The sequence below is a fragment of the Muntiacus reevesi genome, chromosome 1 (genome assembly GCF_963930625.1).
Source record: "Muntiacus reevesi chromosome 1, mMunRee1.1, whole genome shotgun sequence".
NCBI classification, from domain to species: domain Eukaryota; kingdom Metazoa; phylum Chordata; class Mammalia; order Artiodactyla; family Cervidae; genus Muntiacus; species Muntiacus reevesi.
The window spans coordinates 139557589-139579973 of NC_089249.1; the positions used below are offsets into that span (position 1 = coordinate 139557589).

The 22385-nt window shown below is 44.4% G+C and overlaps 1 protein-coding gene and 2 pseudogenes across 2 annotated transcripts in view; 2 read left to right on the forward strand and 1 right to left on the reverse strand.

Annotated features, from left to right (window-relative positions):
- AK4 (adenylate kinase 4) overlaps window positions 1–21246 on the reverse strand; it is an 83502-nt gene extending 62256 nt beyond the window's left edge. The window contains exons 1-2 of one of the 2 annotated variants that reach the window (XM_065911505.1): window positions 21228–21246; window positions 20421–20692 (exon numbers count right to left, since the gene is read on the reverse strand). In XM_065911505.1, coding sequence (XP_065767577.1) covers window positions 20421–20565 — 145 coding nt within the window. In that variant the 5' untranslated portion in view covers window positions 20566–20692; window positions 21228–21246. Of the gene's footprint in view, window positions 1–20420; window positions 20693–20893; window positions 21079–21227 lie in introns of those variants that run through there. The other variant, XM_065911496.1, reaches the window with a different exon arrangement.
- Window positions 3660–4273, forward strand: LOC136163843 (large ribosomal subunit protein eL19-like; annotated as a pseudogene).
- LOC136163853 (large ribosomal subunit protein uL30 pseudogene) lies at window positions 13390–14222 on the forward strand (annotated as a pseudogene).
- Window positions 21247–22385: the final 1139 nt, after the last annotated feature.

Consider the following 22385-nt stretch of genomic DNA (forward strand, 5'->3'; position numbering starts at 1 on the left):
TCAGATTTGGTCTCTATTTAAAATGTTGGTATTTTGGCACTTCCCTGGTAGCTCAATGGTGAAGAATTTGCCTGCCAATACGGGGGGTCACAGGTTCAATCCCTGATCCAGGAGGATCCCACATGACAAGGAGCAACTGGGCCCAACCAACACAACTACTGAGTCTGTGTTCCAGAGCCCGGGAGCCACGACGACTGAGCCCACGTGCCAAAACTACCAAAGGCCATGAGCCCTAGAGCCCATGCTCCACAACAAGAGATGCCACCGCAATAAGCCTGAGCACCACAACTGGAGAGTAGCCCCCTGCTCGATGCAACTAAAGAAAGCCCACATGCAACAATGAAGACCCAGCACCAGCCATTAATAAATAAAAATAAATCTTTAAAACAATAACTTTTCAAATGTTGACATGTGCCTTATTTTACTCCATTAAACTCTTTATCTTGATGACTGATTTTTTTTGGCAGCCCTTTAAATTTTTTACTTAAGGAGGGTGCCTTGCTCGCTCTTTTTAAACCTAGCCTCAGCCCTGCCAAAACATATTAACTTATTTCACACAGGGAAACTTGATGAGGCAGCTCTATCATGACTCTCATTTATAAATGAATAAACACAAAAAGGTTAGCCATTGATGCTTTGCCCAAATTCCTACAGCTAGGGTGGCCAAGTCAGACTCCAAACCCAGCTATGTGGGTCATAGCACAAACTCTTATTAAAGGCAACTCTCAGAGCTTTGCGTCACTAACGTATCTGGCATGGGTGAAACTGATCAGGATACTGTGGGGTCCCAATGGACACAAAGTCTTTCTGGGTCCCCTATTTCTTTTATTTATTTGGTTAGTTGCAGCACACAGAATATTTGATCTTCATTGCATCCTGTGGGATCTTTAGTTGCAGCATGTGGGATCTAGTTCCTTTACCAGGATCAAACCTGGGCACCCTGCATTAGGAGCTCAGAGTCTTAGCCACTAAACCACCAGTGAAAGTGAAAAATGAAAGTGAAAGTCGCTGAGTCATGTCCAATTCTTTCCAACCCCTTGAACTGTACAGTCCATGGAATTCTCCAGGCCAGCATATTGGAGTGGGTAGCCTTTCCCTTTTCCAGGGGATCTTATCAACCCAGGGATTGAACCCAGGTCTCCTGCATAGAAGGCAGATTCTTTACCTGCTGAGCCACAGGGAAGCCCAATGAAGTCACCTCCATTTCTTATTTAAAGGATAAAGGCTTCAGCCTCCTTCCTAAACCCTCCCAGAGATCCAAAGGACAGATTCAAACAGCTACCAATCAGGGAAATAAGGGATGCAGAAACAAAGGAGGAACAAACAAGAAACTATAGTACAGTGATTAAAGCAGCATCCTGATTCCTCCTCAAGGGACTACATAACAGAATCTTTGAGTTCTTCTGCAGGAACTAAGACTCCACCCAGGTGGGGGTTGGTAATTTGGGAGCACCACTCTGTCACCTCACCACCAATAAATCAGAAGAAAAGTCACACATCCTGTAGCCCTCACCCCAAATTTTGTTTATAGAAACTCTTCCACAAAAGCCATCAGGGAATTCATGGGGTTTGGAGCACAAGCCACCGGTCTCCTTGCTTGACCCTGCAATAACACTTTGCTCCAAGCTCAGATTTTTCAATTGATTTGGCCTCATCTCTTCTTTGGTAACCTAAGTCGCTACAATCCTGGGTTTCATAAAATAATATGTGGGAAACAGTCCAAATAAGCTATAATTAATGACAATCTGGGTAAATTCGGTCATGAGTTGTTCACTGCTGATCTGTGTCCTGCAATATTTAGGCTGATTAATTCCATCCGGAATTTCTCCTGGAATCTTTCTAATTTGTCCCTAATTCTCAGAGGGAACCAAGAAAGCAAGATCTCTGAACCCTCACTCAAGGACAGCACTACAGAGCTGAATAGTCTGGAGTAGCTGGTGTCTGAACTTAGGATTTCACACTAATCTTCAAATACTGTCAGTTTTATGAGGCTACATGAGCTACACTGAATTGCAGGACATGTTCAGAAATACTCCCAAATAATGTATTCATTTAGGAAGTAGAATATAGAAGTAGATCCACTATAACTGTAAGCAGATAGGGTAGGCGGTCCCTGGAGAAAGAGAACCAGGAATGGCTTTCCTGGCATGAGAGAACTCATTTTGGCCCAAGACATTTTGTGATTTAACCCTGATCAGGATGCCTGCCCTTGAACAGGTCTCAATAATAATGATCTTAAGGGAACAAAGGAATGCTGGAATAGAGAAAAGGCAGTCAAACATCAGTTCAGTGATAAAGCAAGAGTCCTAGTTACTCCTCAAAGGATATACATAATAATATATCTTTGAGTTCTGTAGAAACTAGGACCCCAACCCAGGTGGAAGATAGGATAAGGATGCTGCCCTCCAGACTTCAATCAACCAAGACTTAGATTGTTGACCTTTGCCCCAATTCTAGGCTGAACTCTCCTGGCTCAAGCCCCTTCATGAATATGCATGTAGCCTTAGCTTAAACTTCCCTGATTTTGCTGATTGGGTATGCTGCTTTGAGAAAGATCACAAAGTACTTGCTGCAAGTAATAAGTCCTTCATTCTGCCGTACTTTGGCTTGGTTGGGTCTACTGGCTCAACATCCACTAAGAGGTGAACCCAGCTTTCCGGTAACTTAGCAGCAATGATCCTGCCACATTTAGCTAGCTGTCAGGGGGGATGGCCACTGCAGATTAAAAGGGCCATAGTGAAATCAGGCTGCAAAAGAACCTAGAAAAGATATCATGGGAAGAATGGCTGGGGGAACAAGGGCTATTTTTCTTGGGGGGAAAAAAAAGACAACTTAAGTCAGAGAAGTGGTGCCTAGCAACTATTTTCAATTATCTGAAGAGCTAGTGGATTTAATTTATGTGACAACAAAAGACTGAAGTTGGATAAGTGGATGACAGTTCATGGATGACAGTTTCAAGGAGTTGGCTTTCATCTCAGTATGAGGGGGGAAAAAAAATCTTCCAACAATTAGACCTGTCCAGCAATGAAAGAGCCTGCCTCCAGAGGAGGCAAGTTGGCTGTCAGCTGCTGTAGAAGGGATCTAACACAGAATGGTCGCTTGGACAGAAGGACTTAAAATCCCTTCCAATTCTAAGATGTTAAGGAATGGAATAAATAATTAAACTTAACACAGTCATTGTTATGCATAGTGTTTAGCTCCTAAGAACCCTAGAAAACTGAAACAAAACTGAGTGCAATGAAAAGGTTTTGCACTTTCATCTTATTCCAAGCTGCATTCTTGATTTTTTTTAAAAGCTAAGCCAATGAAGTAATGCAAGTTGAAAGTCAATCTCTCTCTTTGAAAAACTAAATTATGTCCTGAGATGGTATTTATAGTTACTATTTAAGAAAACTGGGAAACTACTCATACATACAATCAATATTTTATAGCTCTCCTACAAATTACATTGGCTATTTTTCCCAAGACCTACAGAGGTCATGTAGAAGAAAAATACAGCAGCAGTGTTAAAATTTAGGAAAACCAAGCAAAGCAAAAGTTGAATTTCAGTTATGTCAGCTACTCTGTTTATGAAAAGACTTTGAGAAAATCTAACCCATCAGCTAAAGAGGTAAAGGTAAGAAAACTGTCCTTTTCTTTGCACTGCTGTGGCCACAGCCATGAGTATGCTCAGGCTTCAGAAAAGGCTTGCCTCCAGGGTCCCCCTGCTGTGGCAAAACGGTCTGGTTGGACCTCAAGGAGACTAATGAAATCGCCAAGGCCAATTCCCATCAGCAGATCCGGAAGCCAAAGATGGGCTGATCACCTGGAAGCCTATGACTTCTTGGACTCAGTGGTGGAAAAACACCTTGCTCGCTGGAAGGGCAGGCATATGGGCATAGATAAGTGAAAGGGTACTGCCAATGCTCGAACGTTCTAAAAGGTAACCTGAAAGCAGAGGATGAGAGCTGCGCTGGCTGCTCAGAAGATACCTTGAATCTAGGAAGACTGATCACCACGTGTATCACAGCGTGTACCTGAAGGTGAAGGGTAACATGTTCAAAAACAAGTGGATTATATCCACAAGCTGGATATATCCATGGAATATATATATATCATGGAATATATCCACAAGCTGAAGGCAGACAAGGCTCACAAGAAGCTTCTGGCGGACCAGGCTAAGGCCTGCAGGTCTAAGACCGAGGAAGCCCTCAAGCATCATGAAGAGCAGCTTCAGGCCAAGAGGGAGGAAATCATCAAGATTCTGTCCAAGGAGGAAGCGACCAAGAAATAAAGTTCTCCCCCTCTTCTCTGTATGTAGTAGCCTCAGCAATTGCATATATCACACATTCAATAAAAACAAACTTTATTCTGCCTTAAAAAAAAAAAGAAAGAAAGAAAACTGTCCTTTTAATGATGACACAATTTTTAAAAAGCAATTTTCCCTGCCTTCCAAAAGAGGCACACATGTAAGTAGCTTTGTTTGGATAAGAGTGGAAACAAGGGGTTTCCCTGATGGTCCAGTGGTTAAGAATCTGCCCTTGCAATGCGAGGGACGTGGGTTTGATCCCTGGTCCAGGAACTAAGATCCAGCACATCTCAAAGCAACTAAGCCCGCGGGCCGTAACTACTTTAGTCCAAGAGCTGGGGAGCCCCTGTCACACAATTAGACGCCACAACAAAAGCTCCTGAGTACCGCAACAAAGACCCAACTCAGCCAAGTAAATAAATTTTTTTTAAAAACGGAAATAAGACAAATTTAAAAGAAAATAGGACAACACAATTAAAACAATGAGCAAATGCTTATAACCTCTGCAGAACAGAGAATGGTTGAGTGGTGAACACACACACACACACACAAACACACACACACACATACCCAGACACATCCCCTAAACACCACTAGATTCTATCACTGATTCTATTCAAAGCACCAAATTCACTGAGGAAGATTTTAAATGAAATAAATGAAAATATATAACTCCAGAGAGGAGAACAAACCGGAGAATCCTCTTACTTGCCAGGTGTTTGACATAAATGACCTCCTCTGACTCTCTCCAAAGCCCTATGATATAGGGATTCTTACAGAGGAGGAAATCAAGTTCATTAACTTCCCCCAAATTTACAAAGTCAATAAGACGTTGAGCCCGAGGTATGCATGACTCCAAAGCTCAACAGTATGTACACTATGCCATGGGGCCAGCTTCAGTGCCAGTCACTTGCTACGCCAAACCCACAGGGGTTCTTGTCAACTGGAACTTCCCACAGGTATGGACTGCACCCCTCTGCTAAATGGGACCACTTTCCCTGACAATCACTGACGTTTCACACGTCAAAGGGCTGCAGCTGGACCTACCCTTGCCCACCTTTCCCATACAGTCACACCTGATGTCACCACCTCAGCTTCTCCCAAACACTTCTTCCCACTACTTCTAAACTACTTCTAAACTTCCCACTATGATCTAAACAATCGTGACACGACCCTAGCTGTGCTCCACTTCCTTCCCACCAGTCCACCAGTAACAGTCACACCGCTAAAGGAATCTAAGGAAGGCACTCCCCATAGTTTTCCTATTTACAAACTCCATCTGGGATTACACAGACAGCCCCTCTCCTGCCCCCGCCAAGAACATTTCCAGCCTATTGCCTATAATCCCCAGCTCTAGGTTTTAATCAAAATACCCTTAATTTTTTTTTTTTTACCCTTAATTTTAATCACCTACTCCCAGACATGATCCTTCAAAAAACACCCTTCTCAGGACTTCCCTGGAGGTCTAGTGGCTAAGACTCTGCACTTCCAATGGAGGGGATATGGGTTCAATTCCCTGTCAGGGAACTGACATCCCACATGCTGCATGGTGTGACCAAAAAACTCAGAAGTTAAAAGAAACAAAACACCCTGCTCCCATTTTTCCACCTGCCAGTACCTAACCCATCTGTAAAGGCCCAGCTCTAACACCATCTCTCCCAGAGCTTTCAGTTACTCTGTCATCTCAAAGTATAACAAACTATTACACACTGCCTGTGTTAGATATTGATGATACAAAATGAACTCCCTCCAATGTTCTTATAATAAAATTTTCATGCCTGTTTATAGTATTCAGTACAATCTCCCTGATAAAACAATTAATTGGCTGTATGTTTTACCTTGTGAATTTCTTAAAGGTTGAGACCATTTTTTTATTCCTAATAACAAGATGCCATTGGAATATCTTGATTTAACAAGTGCTTCCTGAAGTTTAAAGTCTAACCATTTGTCTGTGGATACTATAACAACCTCTTCACTGACCTTGGAAGTTTCACTCTAGAACCATCCAATCCAGTTTACAAACAGCCTGAATGACCTATTAAAAATGTGAATCAAACTGTCAATTTCATATTTAAAAACAATGACTTCACCTTAGATTAGGTGATGGTGTCTTAGCCACATCACTAAACTCACAAATAGCAAAAGAAGAAAAAAAAAAACCCACAAAAACTGGACTTCATCAAAATTAAAAACTTTCCATGGACACCATTAAAAAAGTAAAAAGACAATTCACAGGGAATTCCCTAGTGGCCCACTGGCACTTTCACTGCCAAGGGCCCAGGTTCAATCCCTGGTTGAGGAAATAAAGTCCACAAGCCGTACAACATGGTCAAAAAAATATAAACAAATAAAAAGACAACTCACAGAATGGGAGACAATATATGCAAATCATATATCTAATAAGGGACTTACATCCAAAATATATAAAGAATTCAACAATAAAGGACAAATGAGCCAATCTTAAAAACAGGCAAAGGATTTAAATAGATACTTCTCTCCAAAGAAAACATACAAACGGTCAAAAGGACACGGAAAAAAATGTTCAACATCATTAGTCCTTAGGGAAATGCAATTCAAAACCACAATGAGATACCACTGCACACCCACTGGGGAGGCTAAAAGAAAAAGACAGTAACAAAACTTGACAAGGAAACGAAGACATTGGAAAACTCATTCATTGGTGACAGGAATGTGTAGATGATGAAGCTGCTTTAGAAAATAGTTTGGCAGTTCCTCTAAATGTTAAACCTAGTGTTACCACATGATCTAGCAATTCCACTTCTAGGTATACACCCAAGGGAGATGAAAACATGTCCACACAAAAATGTGTATACTGACGTTCACAGCAGGAAATGACCCAAGTGTCCATCAAAGAATGAAAGAATAGAGAGTATTATTAGGCAATAAGAAGGAATGAAGTACTGACACATATTACCACATAGTTGAATCTCAAAAACATGCAAAGTTAAGGAAGTCAGCTGCAAAAGAAAATTATGTATTATTATGAGTCAACTTACATGAACGATCAAAAAAGGCAAATCCATATAAACAAAAAGCAGGTTAGTGACTACTAGGAGCTAGAGGGAGGAGGGGAATGGGGAATGACTGATAAAAGGTCCAGGGTTTCTTTCTGGGGTAATGAAAATGTTCTGTAATTATATAGTGGTTGCACAGGGCCTCCTAGGTGGCTCAGTGGTATAGAATCCACCTGCCAAAGCAGGAAGATGCAGGACACTGGGTTTGATCCCTGGGTCAGAAAGATCCCCTGGAGGGGGAAATGGCAACCCACTCCAGTATTCTTGTCTGGATAATCCCAGGGACAGAGGATCCTGGCAGGCTACAGTCCATGGGGTCGCAAAGAGTCAGACACACACACACGCATGATGGTTGCACAACTCTATAAAAAAAAGCACTGACTTGTGCACTCTAAAAGGATAAACTTTATTATATGAAAGCTATATCTCAGTAAAGCTAGTTAAAAAAAAAAAAAAGAAAAACTCCACTGCCTTGCATCCAGTTATAATGAAGTCCTAATTTCTGGACACCCTACACCTTTTCAGCCAGTTCTGCCATCTCCTCTGCACTCAGGATGCTCCCAAGACACCTGTCTCCTCTCTTCTCCACTGATGGAAAGCTCACTCCTATATTACAATCTTGTCACATGTTCATCCCTCTGCCCAAGTCTTCACATACCTGGCTGCCACACTCATGTTCAGAGCTCAGCTTATACATCATCTGTTCAGACAGGCCTCCTCCAACTTCACATTCTGAAGTCGTCTTCCCAGTCACTCTGTCACTGCACTATTATATTTTCTTCATAGTACTTATATAACGAATAAGGTGTACAAAGTTATCTCAGTTGTTTTTCCCTTATTTTTCCATCCTGCCCTAGTAGGCTATCAAAACTTCTGTTGAGCTAAACTAAAGCTAATGAATTTACTCTTCAGATGGTCAAAGACTGTAACTTAAGTTATGAAATGGATCATCTTACATGGAGGCGATAATGAATGCCATGTTAGAGGTACAGATGGGTATGGGAGAAATTCCAGATTAGAAAACGACATGTAGCTACAACAGCTGTGGAAAAGCTTCATAGAAATGATGGGACTGCAAACAGGCTATGAGAGATTAACCGAAGTGTGAAAGGCATTACGGAAGAAAGGGAGAAAATTATATCTGAATAACACCTTCCCTCAACGATGTTCATGACCTCAACACTTCACCCACACACACCCCACCATGACTCATGAGAATGTAACATGGAACCTTGAACTTGAATCCTCAACCATAAATGCCTCAAGGACACATGTGCATACCTCCCCCTACCTAATGCAGGCACAGAAACATTTGTTAAGTGACTAATAAGTAAAAAAAAGTACAGGTATTATTCCAGAAGTCTTACCATTATGATGAGAAACAATTTCTGCCTTCTCACAAAAACATATGGCTTCTATTTTAGACCTCTTTTGGCCCATTTTTATGGGAGAAAAGAGGAAGTCAGTGTTTCCTATTTTAGAATTTTTTTTTTTAATGTTTTAGGGACAGAATGGTAACAACAAACCATGTATCTCCAGCTCACCATTAAAGGGTCTGCTCACTCTCAGTGGCCTTGTGGAGAGCTAAGCTGCAGATTCCCTGCCACTCCTTCCCAATGTGACATTTCTAAGATATAAAGTAGATATTCACTAGCTACTGGAGCACCTACAAGGCAGCAGGACACAATGGGAAGTTCAATCCCAGCCATGCAGTCTCAAGTTTGCATGCTAACTTCTCTATTTGACTTCTGATCTAAGGCAAGTAGCTCAACCTATCTGAAGCCATTTCTTTATTTGTAAAATGAGATATTACTTACAATTGCTCCAGATTTGTGTGGGGACTAGACAACATGCGTGGGCTGCCCTGGTGGCTCAGACAGTAAAGAAACCGCCTGCAATTCAGGACCTAGGTTCGATCCCTGGATTGGGAAGATCCCCTGGAGGAGGGCAGGGCAACCCACTCCAGCATTCTTGCCTGGAGAATCCCATGGACGGAGAAGCCTGGCAGGCTACAGTCCATGGGGTCACAAAGAGTCGGACGTGACTGAGCAATTAAGCGCAGCACAGAGAATGTGCCTACATTGGCTAGTCTAGCACGTGCTTGACCCACTGCAATGGGTCAAGTTACAATGGGTCAGTTACAATGATCAAGTCACAAGAATTACAAAGTGCCAGGGCCAGAGGTTGCTGGCCAATTAAAAAATGCTTTAGAAAACAGTTGATTTCTAGCTTCTTGGGAATTTGATGAGCAGGAGTGACTTCGCATTATTTCAATACTATCAGTCTCTGGCCAAGAAAGAGATGCTTGCTGCCAGACCTGTCGTTTAACCAGTACAAGAACCCTTGGAACTTGGAATTGAGACTGTTAAAATATAACATCAGTCATCTAATTGGGACTGCATGAAGCTCTACAAATGAGACCTTTTGTACTATGTCTTAAAGGCCAATCAGAACCAAACATCAAGTGACGGAGGGGAAAAGGCAGAGTAATCTAAAGCCTCTATTACCTGATTTAAAATATATTTAAAATATATATATTTGTACATGTATCTAGTTCACTAAAAAGACAATACACAGTTGATATACCTCATTCACTGTGAAAGTACACTGTCTAAAACTTAAAAAAAAAAAAAAATTTCCAAGTCTTAAGTCTTCTCACAACATGGACCACACAGAATGCTAAAGAGAAGACTAGCATAATATAAAACAATTTAACAATTTACTTGATAGACTGTTAAATATGCAATTCTTCATGCCCTTCATAATGACTGTATTTATAGCTAATCGTCTAGAGCCAATTTACTCTAGTTTCAAGATCAGCTGCCATCACTGACCCAGGAATTGAGTTCCAGGAAGTTAGAAACAGAGGATTAAAAGTTTCCTGATACCACATGTGTATGGATCTTAAAGGTAAGCACAGTAATAGAAACGGGAAAAGGTGATATGAAGTAAGAATAATAATCCTTTCCTTTGATAATATGTGTAATTAAAAGAATATGTATAATAGAATGATAATATGCATGATAAAAAGGGTAAAACAGGAGATTGAAAAAGCTGGCTTGAAACTCAACATTCAAAAAAACAAAGATCATGGCATCTAGTCTCATTACTTCCTGGCAAACAGAAGTGGAAAAAGTGGAAGAAATGACAGATTTTCTTTTCTTGGGCTCCAAAATCACTGTGAACAGTGACTACAGGCTTGAAATGAAAAGATGCTTGCTCCTTGGAAGGAAAGTTAGGACAAACAGTGTATTAAAAAGCAGAGATATCACTTTGCCGACAAAGGTCCGTATAGTCAAAGCTGTGGTTTTTCCAGTAATCATGAACGGATGTGAGAGTTCGACCATAAAGAAGGCTGAGCGCTGAAGAATTGGTGCTTTCAAATTGTGGTGTTGGAGAAGACTCTTGAGAGTCTCTTGGACTGCAAGATCAAACCAGTTAATCTTATAGGAAATCAATCCTGAATATTCACTGTAAGAACTGATGCTGAAGCTTCAATACTTTGACCACCTGATGTGAAGAGTAGACTCGCTGGAAAAGACCCTGAACTGGGAAAGATTGAAAGCAAGAAAGGATTGAAAGCAAGACTGAAAGGAGAAGGGGGCAGCAGAGGATGAGATGGTTAGATAGCATCACCAACTCAATGAACATGAATTTGAGCAAACTGCAGGAGATAGTGAAGGACAGACAAGGAAGCCTGGTGTGCTGCAGTCCATGGGGTCACAAAGAGTTGGACACGACTTAGAGGCTGAACAACAACAATATTTAAAGGGTGAATGAGGTCTAAAATGCTAATATACAAGGTGTGATCAAGTCACAAAAGCAATGATCGTATGGACCTCAAATAAGCCCTGGAGGAATTCTAGGTATGCCATGTAAACATCCACCTTTCCTCACCTCTTAGTTGAGCTGACTTGTCAAAATTCAGCTCAGAAATATCCTCTGAAAAGCTTTCCTTAACTCCATGCAAGCATTCTAAATTGATTCAGTCATGTCTGACTCTCTACAATTACATGGACTATAGCTTGCCAGGCTCCTCTGTCCATGGAGTTCTCCAGGCAAGGACAGTGGAGTGGGTTGCCATTTCTTCCTCCAGAGGATATTCCTGACCCAACCAGGGATTGAACCCAGGTCTTCAGCACGGCAGGCAGATTCTTTACCATCTGAGCCACCAAGGAAGCCCACTTTAACACCATATGTGTGTGTGTTAGTTGCTCAGTTGTGTCTGACTCTTTGCGACCCCATGGGGTGTTGCCCACCAGGCTCCTCCATCCATGTGATTTTCCAGGAAAGAGTGCTGGAGTGGGTTGCCATTTCCTTCTCCACTTTAACACCATACACAAAAATAAACTCAAAATGGATTAAAGAACTAAATGTCAGACCAGATACTATAAAGCTCTTATGGCTGAACGCGAGTCTCATGTCTCCTGCATTGGCAGGCAGGTTCTTTACCACTAGTGCCACCTAGGAAGCCTCTTCCTTAACCTTATTTCCTCCTAAATGCTGGGTAGGCTGCCTCTTCCCTATGTGCCCAGGACCTGCAAATGCACACCTTGCAGCCTTTCATCAACTGCATACTTGCTTGCCTGACTGCCTCTCCCAACAAATTTACAGCTCCTGAAGGGAACAGACCTTGACTCACCTCTTTGTATCCCATAAGCCAATACTGCCTGGCACTCAAGCCTTTGTTGAAAGATATAACCAAGGGACAGTCAGCAAAGCGCATTTTTGTATACTGAAAGACTGCAAATAATCCATAGGCAACTGGTTAAATCACCATTCTCAAAGTGTGGTCCAAGGATCCCTGAGGGTCCATGAGACCTTTCCCAGGGTCTGTGAATCCCCCCCTTTCTCTAACCATGTATTTGCATAAAGCCAGATTCTCTTCCAATACTTTACCGGATAACATGGCAAACTGAGTAAGAAACCAGATGTGAGAATCTAGGTTTCTTCTATTAAACCAGACATTAAAGAGGTTTGCAAATATGCTACTCTTCTTTGGAGTTTGTACTAGAAAACAGTTCTTTTTTAATAGCAATAAGTTAACATGGGTTTATTACTCTTGTGTATGTTAGTCACTCAATCACGTCTGACTCTTCGAGACACCATGGACTGTAGCTCACCAGGCTCCTCTGTCCAAGGGATTCTCCAGGCAAGAATACTGGAGTGGATTCCCATGCCTTCCCCCAGGGGATCTTCCCAAACCAGGAATCAAAGCCAGGTCTCCTGCATTGCAGGAGGATTCTTCACTGACTGAGCTACCACAGAAGCCCAGGGTGACATGGCACATCAAATAAATAAATATTTTAAAAAGAAAGAAAGAAGGGCAAAACAAAGTATTGATATATGTGTACATTTTTTAAAGAGGTACCACTATACATACAATATGATGTATGTATACACATATTTTTAGGATGAATATTCAAGAAAAGTAAACAGTAGAAGTAAACTGTGGAAAGTAACTGGGGACCAGAGGTCAGGGATGGGAGAGATTTCCCACACCACTCCTAGCATATCTGAAAATTTTACCACCTGCATGTATTATGTGTGTGTTCAGTCACTCAGTCATGTCCACCTCTTTGCAACCCCATGGACTGCAGCCCTCCAGGCTCCTCTGTCCAAGGGATTTTCCAGGCAGGAGTACTGGAATGGGTTGCCATTTCCTACTTCAGGAGATCTTCCCAACCCAAGGATCGAACGCAGGTCTCTTGCATCTCCTGTATTGGCAACAGATTCTTTACCACTGCACCACCTAGGAAGCCCTCTGCATGTATCACCTTTTTCAAAAAATCAAGAGCGTAATAAAAATTATTTTGAAATAGTACAAAGCATTAAACTCACATTGAAGAACAGACTGTAATGACACTGAAAAATATTAAATGATACATTGTGAAATAAAACAAGCAATAATACATTGTGAAATAAAACAAGCAATTTTCAAAACAGTAATACATAATGTATTCTTGAAAAACTGTCAGGAAGACATTCTGCACATAAAAAGTATTAACAGTTATTATTTCCTCCTAGTTAGTGTTAGTGCAAATACCAATTTTTTACTTCCTCATCTTTCTTACATTTCTAAACCTATGATAACTTAACATGAACTATTTCTGCAATTAGAAAATAATGAAAGGACTCTTTCCTGGATGGAACCATGGAGGGTGCAGAAAAGAAGAAAAAGAAGGTTCCTGCTGTGCCAGAAATCCTTAAGAAAAAAGCAAAAGAATTTGGCAAAGCTTAAGATAAAATGCCTGAGAAAGAACTTTGCCCAAAAGATGCTTTAAAAGGTAAGGAGGAAGTTAATCTATGAAAAAGCTAAGCAGTATCACAAGGAATACAGGCAGATGTACAGAACTGAAATTTGAATGGCTATGATGGCAAGAAAAGCTGGCAACTTCTCTGTGCTGAGGAACCCAAATTGGCATTTGTCATCAGGATCAGAGATATCAATGGTGTAAGCCCAAAGGTTCAAAAGGTGTTGCAGATTCTTCATCTCCATCAGATCTTCCAAGGCAACTTTGTAAAGCTCAGCAAGGCTTCAACTAACATGCTGAGAATTGTGGAACCATACATTGCATGAGGTGTTAGCCAAACCTAAAGTCAATAAATGAACTGATCTACAAGTATAGTTATGGCAAAATCAGCAAAAAGAGAATTGCCCTGACAGGTAACATGATGCTCAATCTCTTGGCAAATATGGCATCATCTACATGCAGAATCTGATTCATAAGATCTATACTGCTGGAAAATGTTTCAAAGAAGCAAACAACTTCCTATGGCCCTTCAGATTGTCTTCTCCATGAGGTGGAATGAAGAAAAGGACCACCCATTTTGTAAAAGGTAGAGACGCTGGCAACAAGGAAGATCAGATCAACAGGCTTATTAGAAGGATGAATTAAGGTATTTACCATTATTTTCGTAATCTGTTCACTTAACAGAGACTGCTTTCAAGCTGAAAAAAAAAAAAAAAAGAAAGAAAGAAAAGAAAAAAGAAAAACAAAGAAAGCGTTTAAATACACAACAATAGGGAATTCTCTGGCAGTCCAGTGGTTAGTACTTCACACTTTCACCGTTGAGAGCCTGGATTCAATCCCTAGCCAGGGAACTAAGATCCTGCAAGTGTAGCAGTGCAAATGAGGCAGGGGCGGGGATGGGGATGTTGAAAAACAAAAATATACACAAAAGTACGTGTATCTATGTCTATATTAAATAAAATATTTAGTAAGCAAAAAATTACATGAATAAAGCAGCACCAGGGTGGCACAACAGTAGAGTCCCCCTGCCAATGCAGGAGATGCAGATTCAAATGCTGGGTTGGGAAGATGCCCTGGAGAATGGAATGGCAACCCACTCCAGCAATCTTGCCTGGAGAATCCCATGGACAGAGGAGCCTGGCAGGCTACAGTACACAGGGTCACAAAGAGTCGGACATGACTGAGCGACTAACACCTTCACTTTTATCTGCTGAATGGACTATAATATAGAAACTTTACATGGTTTTGGAAAAGTGGTAAGAACACAGGAAAATGCTCACAACATCCAAGTGGGATGCCAAGTTAGTTTGTTGGAAACAGTGGGGCAAATATACAGGAAAATAATAACTTGTTAGAATATCCTAATGTCAGTGTGGAATAGTGGGTAATTTTCACTTGCCTTTTCAGTTTCTTTCATAGCTTCACATTTTTCAAATTTTCTACAAGTCATGACTTTGGTCAGAAAAAACTACTTTTAAAAAATGACCAGGACTTCCCTGATGGTCCAATGGCTAACGCTCCATGCTCCCAATGGAGGGTGTCCAGCTTCAATCCCTGGTCAGGGAACTAGATCCTGAATGCCGCAATGAAGACTGAAGATCTTGCATGCTGCAAATAAGACCTGGCACAGCCAAATAAATAATTTTTTAAAAGTAGATTTCCATTAAGAAATGACCACACTGAAAAGAAGCTCAGATTCAGCTACGCATGTGTCAGTCTTATTGTCATGGGACCTTATTCAAGTCAAACAGTTCTCTTGAAGTATGTGTGAAAACCCTCAAAGAAACGAGAAAAAACAGGGGGATGTATAGTGGACCTGCAGAGAGGAGAGATGCCTCCAAACTTGTCAGGTCCTTGACCTAGGCTACATCCTGAGTCTTACCAAATGAGGGAAAAATACAGAATATACCATACTCTAGAACTAGCAGACTAAGCTAAGACTTTGTATGATCTCCAAAAACATGAACTATTAATATTTAATGTTGTTCTAAATACATTGGTGAACATTAGTCTCTTTCATACAACTTCTCCAATTGTCAGACGTTTTCATTCTTACGTAAGAAAAGACACACATTTATACTTAATGAGCGTTTAAAAAAAAAAAAAAAAACCTAAACCTTTTGAACTAGATCATCTTTTCAGGAGAGGCTCAGCCCATAGACTAACTTGAAATGCCAATCCCATCTGCAAACCTCAGCAAGAGCTGCAGTTAATATTAATTAAGAGCAGAAACAGGTTTGTTCTTGAACATCTTTTCTCTCAAGTCCAGGATGCTTCCAAATGGAAACTTTCCAATTTCCCTATACTTGAGATAGTAGATCCAGTACAAACCTTAAAACAGGGTTCTCACACCTTTCATAGGGAGGTTTCAGTAACTGATCACTCAACAAATGAAGGTACCACTAAATATAAATGGAGGAGTGTTTGTTTTGGGCCACACCATGCTGCATGAGGGATTTTCATTGCCGACCAGGGATTGAAACTGCACCCCCTGCAGTGGAAGTGGGAGCTTGGAGTTTGAAGCACTGAACTGCCAGGGAAGTCCCAAGGTTTGGGGATAGTGGTTTTTGGTATTTATTTTCTTTACTTATTTGGTTGTGCCAGGTCTTCATTGAGGCTTTTTAGTTGAGGCATGTGGGATTTTTTTCTTTTTTTTTGTTTCAGCATTCGGACTCTTGTGGCTCACACCATAAGCAGTCTGCCCACAGTGCAGGAGACTCGGGTTCGATCCTGGGTCGGGAAGATGCCCTGTGGAAGGGAATGGCAATCCTCTTCAGTATTTTTGCCTAGAGAATTCCATGGACAGAAGAGCCTGGTGGGCTATAGCCCACGGGGTCACAAAGAGTCGGACACAACTGAGTTACTAACACACATTCATGCTCTAATTCCCTGATCAGGGTTCAAACCCAGGCTCTCTGCGATGAGATCACAGTCTTAGTGTAACCACAGGCCTTCTCCTTCATCCTCTGCTTTAGCTCCTCTCTGAAGTACCTAGATAATAGTATTTGATGCAAATTTCCTGAGTTACTTCGCAGATATGAAATCCCACTCCACCAAATGGAAGAACTACTTGGGGACCATGAGCACATAGGCCCAGGCCTCCTGGAGCCTAAGGACAAATAAAGGTTAACCCCTGTGACACCACTCTGCTGCCTCACCATCAGCCAATCAGAGAATTGTGCACTGGCTGATCCTGTACCCTGAGACTCTCAGCTGCCCTTAAAAAATGCTTTGCAAAAACCCTTTAGGAAGTCCCAGGATTTTCAGGGCATAAGCCACCTACTTGCAAGGACTCGCAATACACCTTTCTTCGCTCCAAACTCTGATGTTTCGGTTTGGCCTCACTGCACAATTTGGCACATGAACTTGCATTAACATTAGCCACTGGACTATCAGGGAAGTCCCAAATTTTAATAGAACTCTCTACTGAGTGCCAGCTGTGTGTGTGTGTGTTTGTGGGTATGTGCGCACGCGCGCACATGCACACGCACACACACACACATTCATGCATATGTATGCAAACACACACGCACAAGCTAATATTTTTTATGACAGTATCCCAGTTTCTGGCAACTTAAGAGAACTCTCCCATCTATTTACTCATTCAGTATGCTAAAAAAAAAAAAAAAAAAGCCAAAAATTTGGGGGTGGGTCTTCAAATAAGATATTTGATAAGTCTCAGCCTGCAGAGCTTCAGGCAGAGCCAACGGGTGACAGATATCACAAAGCTCATCTGAGATCCATGGTAAACACAAACTTTTATCACAAATCAGAGTTAATTAAGCAGAATGGACTTAATCGCTAAAGGCTGTTTGTCTCTTCTGGGAAAGATATAGATAGAATTTATGACCGTGTCTTCATCAGACTTGTTGAACTCCTTTTATTCATTAGGCAATTTGTCAGATCTATCCTTTAAGTCTCTCAGTGGCAACTGGAATATGGTGAAGGTAGAAAAAAATACTGCTGTAGCCCCCGGCACCTAAAACACTGACATATAGCAGGTATTCCGTAAGTATCTACTGGATAAATCAGAATACATTTGCTGCACTGCATCAGAAGTGTATGTGACAGCAGCAATAGAATTCACAAGCTATGTGCAGAGGAAAGAGATGCATTTTGCCAGGGTAGGTGAGGGAAACTTGCCCAAATGCAATGAGTAGCCAGTCCTTTCCTGGAAGAGCAGCTTTTCACCAGGCAGTAACTGCAGGAACACCATGTGGACGAGTATGCCCCAATCCTGCAGGCTGCCGCAGATGCCTGAGCTACTTTCCAATTCAAATTCTTACCAAGGTTTTACTTCCTGGGATTTTGCTGCACTTCAGCATCTCCTTCAAATCTTCAACTATAAAGGGGTGCCTACAGAGTGGTCATTGTGATTCTCTGCCAGGAAATTAGTGAAAAGCAAACAGCAAGTAACAGAAAAATAAATGCTGCGGAATGTTTTCTTATTTACCAGGCAACGAACCTGTTAAGACTCTTATACCTTCTGAGAAAAATAACCCAAGAACACCCTCCAAGTTCACTAGAAACAGGCCACTTTCAAAACAATCATTGTCCTTTATTTGTCCTCTTCTTTCTCTGATAGTGCTTTTGTTTTTTGGGGTTTTTTGGTCCCACAGCACAGTGGATCCCAGTTCCCTGAACAGGGACCGAACTTGCATCCCCTACACTGGAGGCACGGAGTCTTAACCATTGGACCGCCAGGGAAGTCCATTCTTGATTAAGTTTTTTTAATTGATTCATGCATAAACTACTTGATTCCAAACAGAAAAAGATAATTTAAACATTGCAGAGTCACTTTTTACTCCAGGGAGAAAACACTGGCAGGGAAATGAAGGCACTTGAAAGAGAACTGAGACTAAAATTCTGAACAAAGGAAAGATAAAATGAACAAAATAAGGGAAAACAGCAAGCGAAAAAGTTTTCAAACCCCCTAAAAAAGTGCAGAAACAGGCGACTTCCCATCACATTCTCTTCAAAAAAGCAGAGTGGGCTTCTCTGGTGGCTCAGTGATGGAGAATTCTCCTGCCTGTGCAGGAGACATGGGTTCAATTCCTGATCCGGGAGAATTCTAAAAGGCAAGGAGCAACCAAACCCATATACCACAACTATTGAGCCAGCGCTCTAGAGCCAGGGAATGGCAGCTACCTGAAGCCCGGGTGCCCTACAGCCAGTGCTTGAGAAGACACCCAGAGGAGAAGGCTGAGTGCCACAACTAGAGTAGACCCCACCCTCTGCAACCAGAGAAAAGCCCAAGCAGCAAGGAAGAACCAGTAGAGCCAAAAAAATAAAGTAAATCATCTTTTTTAAAAGGAAAGAGCCACTAATCCAGTCCCAGGATGGATGGTGCAAAGCCTTCATGCCAGAAGGAGGCAAGTTAGCGTGTCAGGCACAGAAAAGGCAGAAACATGGGCTCAATGCCACCCAGCAGTTTCCTCACCTCATTACACCCACTGAGAAGCCCCACCTGACCACAAAAACCTTGCCTTGAGCCAGTTTACATTCTCAAGTTCTCCCCCCACCCAAACTGCATTCCAAGCAGGGAAATAAAATGCATTTGAATGTGGTATTCAAATTAAAATAGACCCAGTTGTGGTAACAATACCTGCAAGAGAAAATTCCAGGAGAAATCAGGTACACAGGGCGCAGCCTTCCGAATGCTGAAGGGTGGGGAACAGGATTATTGAATATCAAAAGAAAAGTTTGCTCTTAAAACCTGCTTTAAGAAATAAGGAGTAAAACTCTGCCTTTGAGATACTTCTTAATTCCCCGCCGCTTTCAGGCTTTCTGTTTTCCAAGCACAGTCCTCCACCCACCTCTGTCAAACTAATCTGTGCTTCTGTAATGAAGATACCTGTAACAGGCTATAACCACCTAGGACCAGATGAGAACAGAAAGACAGTGAAGCAGCCCGTTCGCAATAACAAGTTTTCATAAATGAGTTGCTAATTGTGAGCATCTGCATCCCAGAAGGGCCAACTACCTTCTCTCGCCTTTTAACGCCAATTCATGATGAACTCGTGTGAACGCGGGGTGGGAGGAGAGGGGAGAAGGCCCGCACCAACAGGCTAAGGAGAGCAGGCGACCTGTAGCCCCAAATTCACCACGCAAGCCAAGCGAGGCATTCTCAAGAAGCCATTTCCAGGGAGGTTGGATTCAAACTGTAATTTGTCAGATCGAGTCTCCTTGTCTCCTAATGCTCAGGCCCCGGCTTGAGGAGGAGGGGGAGTTAGTGGTGAGAGTTTACCTTAGAAGGCGGCAGGGAACAGACGGACCTTTCAAAGCCACCCAGGGCTCTGCCCAGAGGCCCCGGGAGGCGTGGAGGGGCTGGAGCGGCGCGCGGCTGCGAGCCCCGCGGCGCCACAGGTTCCCCAGCGCGCGGCCGGGCCCGACTTCCACAGGTGGGCGGCGCTCGGCCCGGGGGGCTCGGGGGGAGAGGAGGGGATGCTACGGGTCACCAGGGACGCGGTGAACCGGTGGGAGACGGCCAAGCGGTGGGATGGCTTGGCCTTAAGGAAGCCGGGCGAGAGGGAAGCTCGGCTGCCGCGATCTGCTGGGTGGTGACCCGCTTTTCGCCAAGGCAAGAGCAAACCCCGGGGGGGGGGGGGGTCTCGCACCCCTCCCACCCTCCGCCCAGCAAGCCTCGGCCTCCTCCCGGGCGCGGTTAAGCCGCACGGCCGCGGGCCACCAGCTGCATGCGCCCCGGCACGTAGGAGCCTGCAAGACCACATGGGGGCGGGGGAAGGGCGCCCGGGGACCGAAGAGACTCAGCCCCTGGCTGGCCCTTCGCCTCCCAGCCTCACCCGATCCCGCGTCCGCTCACTCGCCCCCGCTCCCTCTCACCCGTGTCGGCCTTGATGTTCTCCCGCAAGAAGTGGCCGCTGGAGAGATGCTGGAGGCCAAAGTTCTGGGCTATCCTCTGGCACACGGTGCCCTTGCCTGAGCCCGGCGGCCCAAGGATGACCGCACGCAGGAGTTTGGAAGCCATTGCCTCGGCGAGGAGGGGGAGGCCGAACTGACGACCGGGACAGCGGCCTCGGAGAAGCCCCGGGAACTTTGTTTCTTCTGCCCCTGCCTCTGACACCCTGGGCTCGCGCAGGGATTCGCCGCCGCCCCTGCAGGGGAAGGAGAGACTTTTTGAGACAACCCCTCCCCTCCGCCCCGCGCCTGGGCGGCTCGAGGGCGGAGTAAGCGCCACGCTACACCTCCCCGCCCTCTACGCCCCCACTCTGCGATCCCGGAGAACTCCCGAGCGCCCGCGCCTGGCGGGGGTAGCCCTCGGGAGCTCGGAGCGGGGTCAGCCCGGCCAGGCCCACCTCAATCCTTTCCTAGATCTCGCGCCCCACGCCCAGTCCGAGAAAGGGGTCGGGCATCCCCACGCCAGTCTCCACGGAGTGAGACAGCCGGAACAGGCGGTGACTCCAAGCGCGCCTCCAGTAGCCCCACGCCGCGGCGAACTGGGGGCTGAGCCCCAACCCGAGTCCCCGCACGTGGGCAGCGTTTGGTCCACGCCTCCGCCTCTCCCCGGCGGCTGTCACATCCCTGGGAGTCGCAGCGGCCGCCTCCGCAGAGGTCTGAGGGATGCTCTCCTCGCCGTGAGGAGCCAGAGTGCGGCGCCTCCCCACCCCGAGAAGTCAAGTAAACACACACCTTGGCCGGGACGCGGCCCTCCGCTAGGCTCCTAGCCCGGATCCCGCTGGGCGGCGCCGCCTCCGCCCGCCCCCACTCGGAGCCCCGGCCGGCCGCGCGGGGCTCGCGCCTTACGTAAGCCGGGAGACCGGCTCCGCGCTAGCCGCCCGCCTGCGCTCGCCACCCAGCCCCAGCCCTGCCGCTCCGCTCCCACCCGTCTCCTCCGCGCTCTTGCCCCCCGAGACCCCGTGGGGCAGAAGGAACGTGGAGAAGACGCACGCGCCAGAAACCCCTCTTTTGCGGTAGGTTAGGAAGCCGGTCTCCTCTGGAAAGGAAGGAAAAATACAACTTGTTGAGTGCCTACTGTGCGTCAGTAGACTATTTCCTTGAAGCAGCAACCATTCCAGGTAGGGCATGCACAACGGAGGAAAAAGGAGGCTTGGAGTACGACCCTTCATTCATTGAGTCATTCATTCAACAAAGGTTTATTGAGCGCCTACTATGTGCGAGACACTCTTAGTCCCTCAGCATATAGCTGCGAACCAGAGATGGACTCCTACCCTGTGGAAGTTAAATTTCAGCGGGACTTTTGAACTCTCATTTGCACGACGTCAAAGCGCAGGCTTCTTGAGTTAGAAGAAAAGGGCGGGGGGAGGGGGGGAGGAGTTAGGAATGATCCAGCGCTCAGGATCTCAGACTGGTTCCAGAACTTAAGAAGCCAGGGCGTTGGCACTAAATTAACAATTCAGTCCCAATGGATGCTATCTTCTTCCTCGCCTCCCCTCTCCTCGCATCCCAATATCCCAATCCATATTCTCTTTAAATCTGTTCCCGCCCCCCACACAGCCTTCATATCCCACTCGGACTTAGAGTGATAATCGCCTGCCCACAAGTCTCCAGCTTCCGGTCGTCCATCTGTGATGCAACTACCAGAGGTACTGCTAAAGTGCGAATCAATTTCCATTATTTCCTCACCTCAGATATTATCGACCTTTCAGCATAAAGGGGAAAAAACTCGTCAGCAGGGGCACACAGGTGCCTTCCGCACACCTCTGCCATCCTTCCCCAGGCCTTCTGTCTCCTGCCATTGCGGAATGCCCTGCAGGATTCTGAGCACCCTCGCACACGTGGCTCCCCGATTCCGGAGGGACAGTGTGGAGAAGAGCCTTCTCTAGCCTC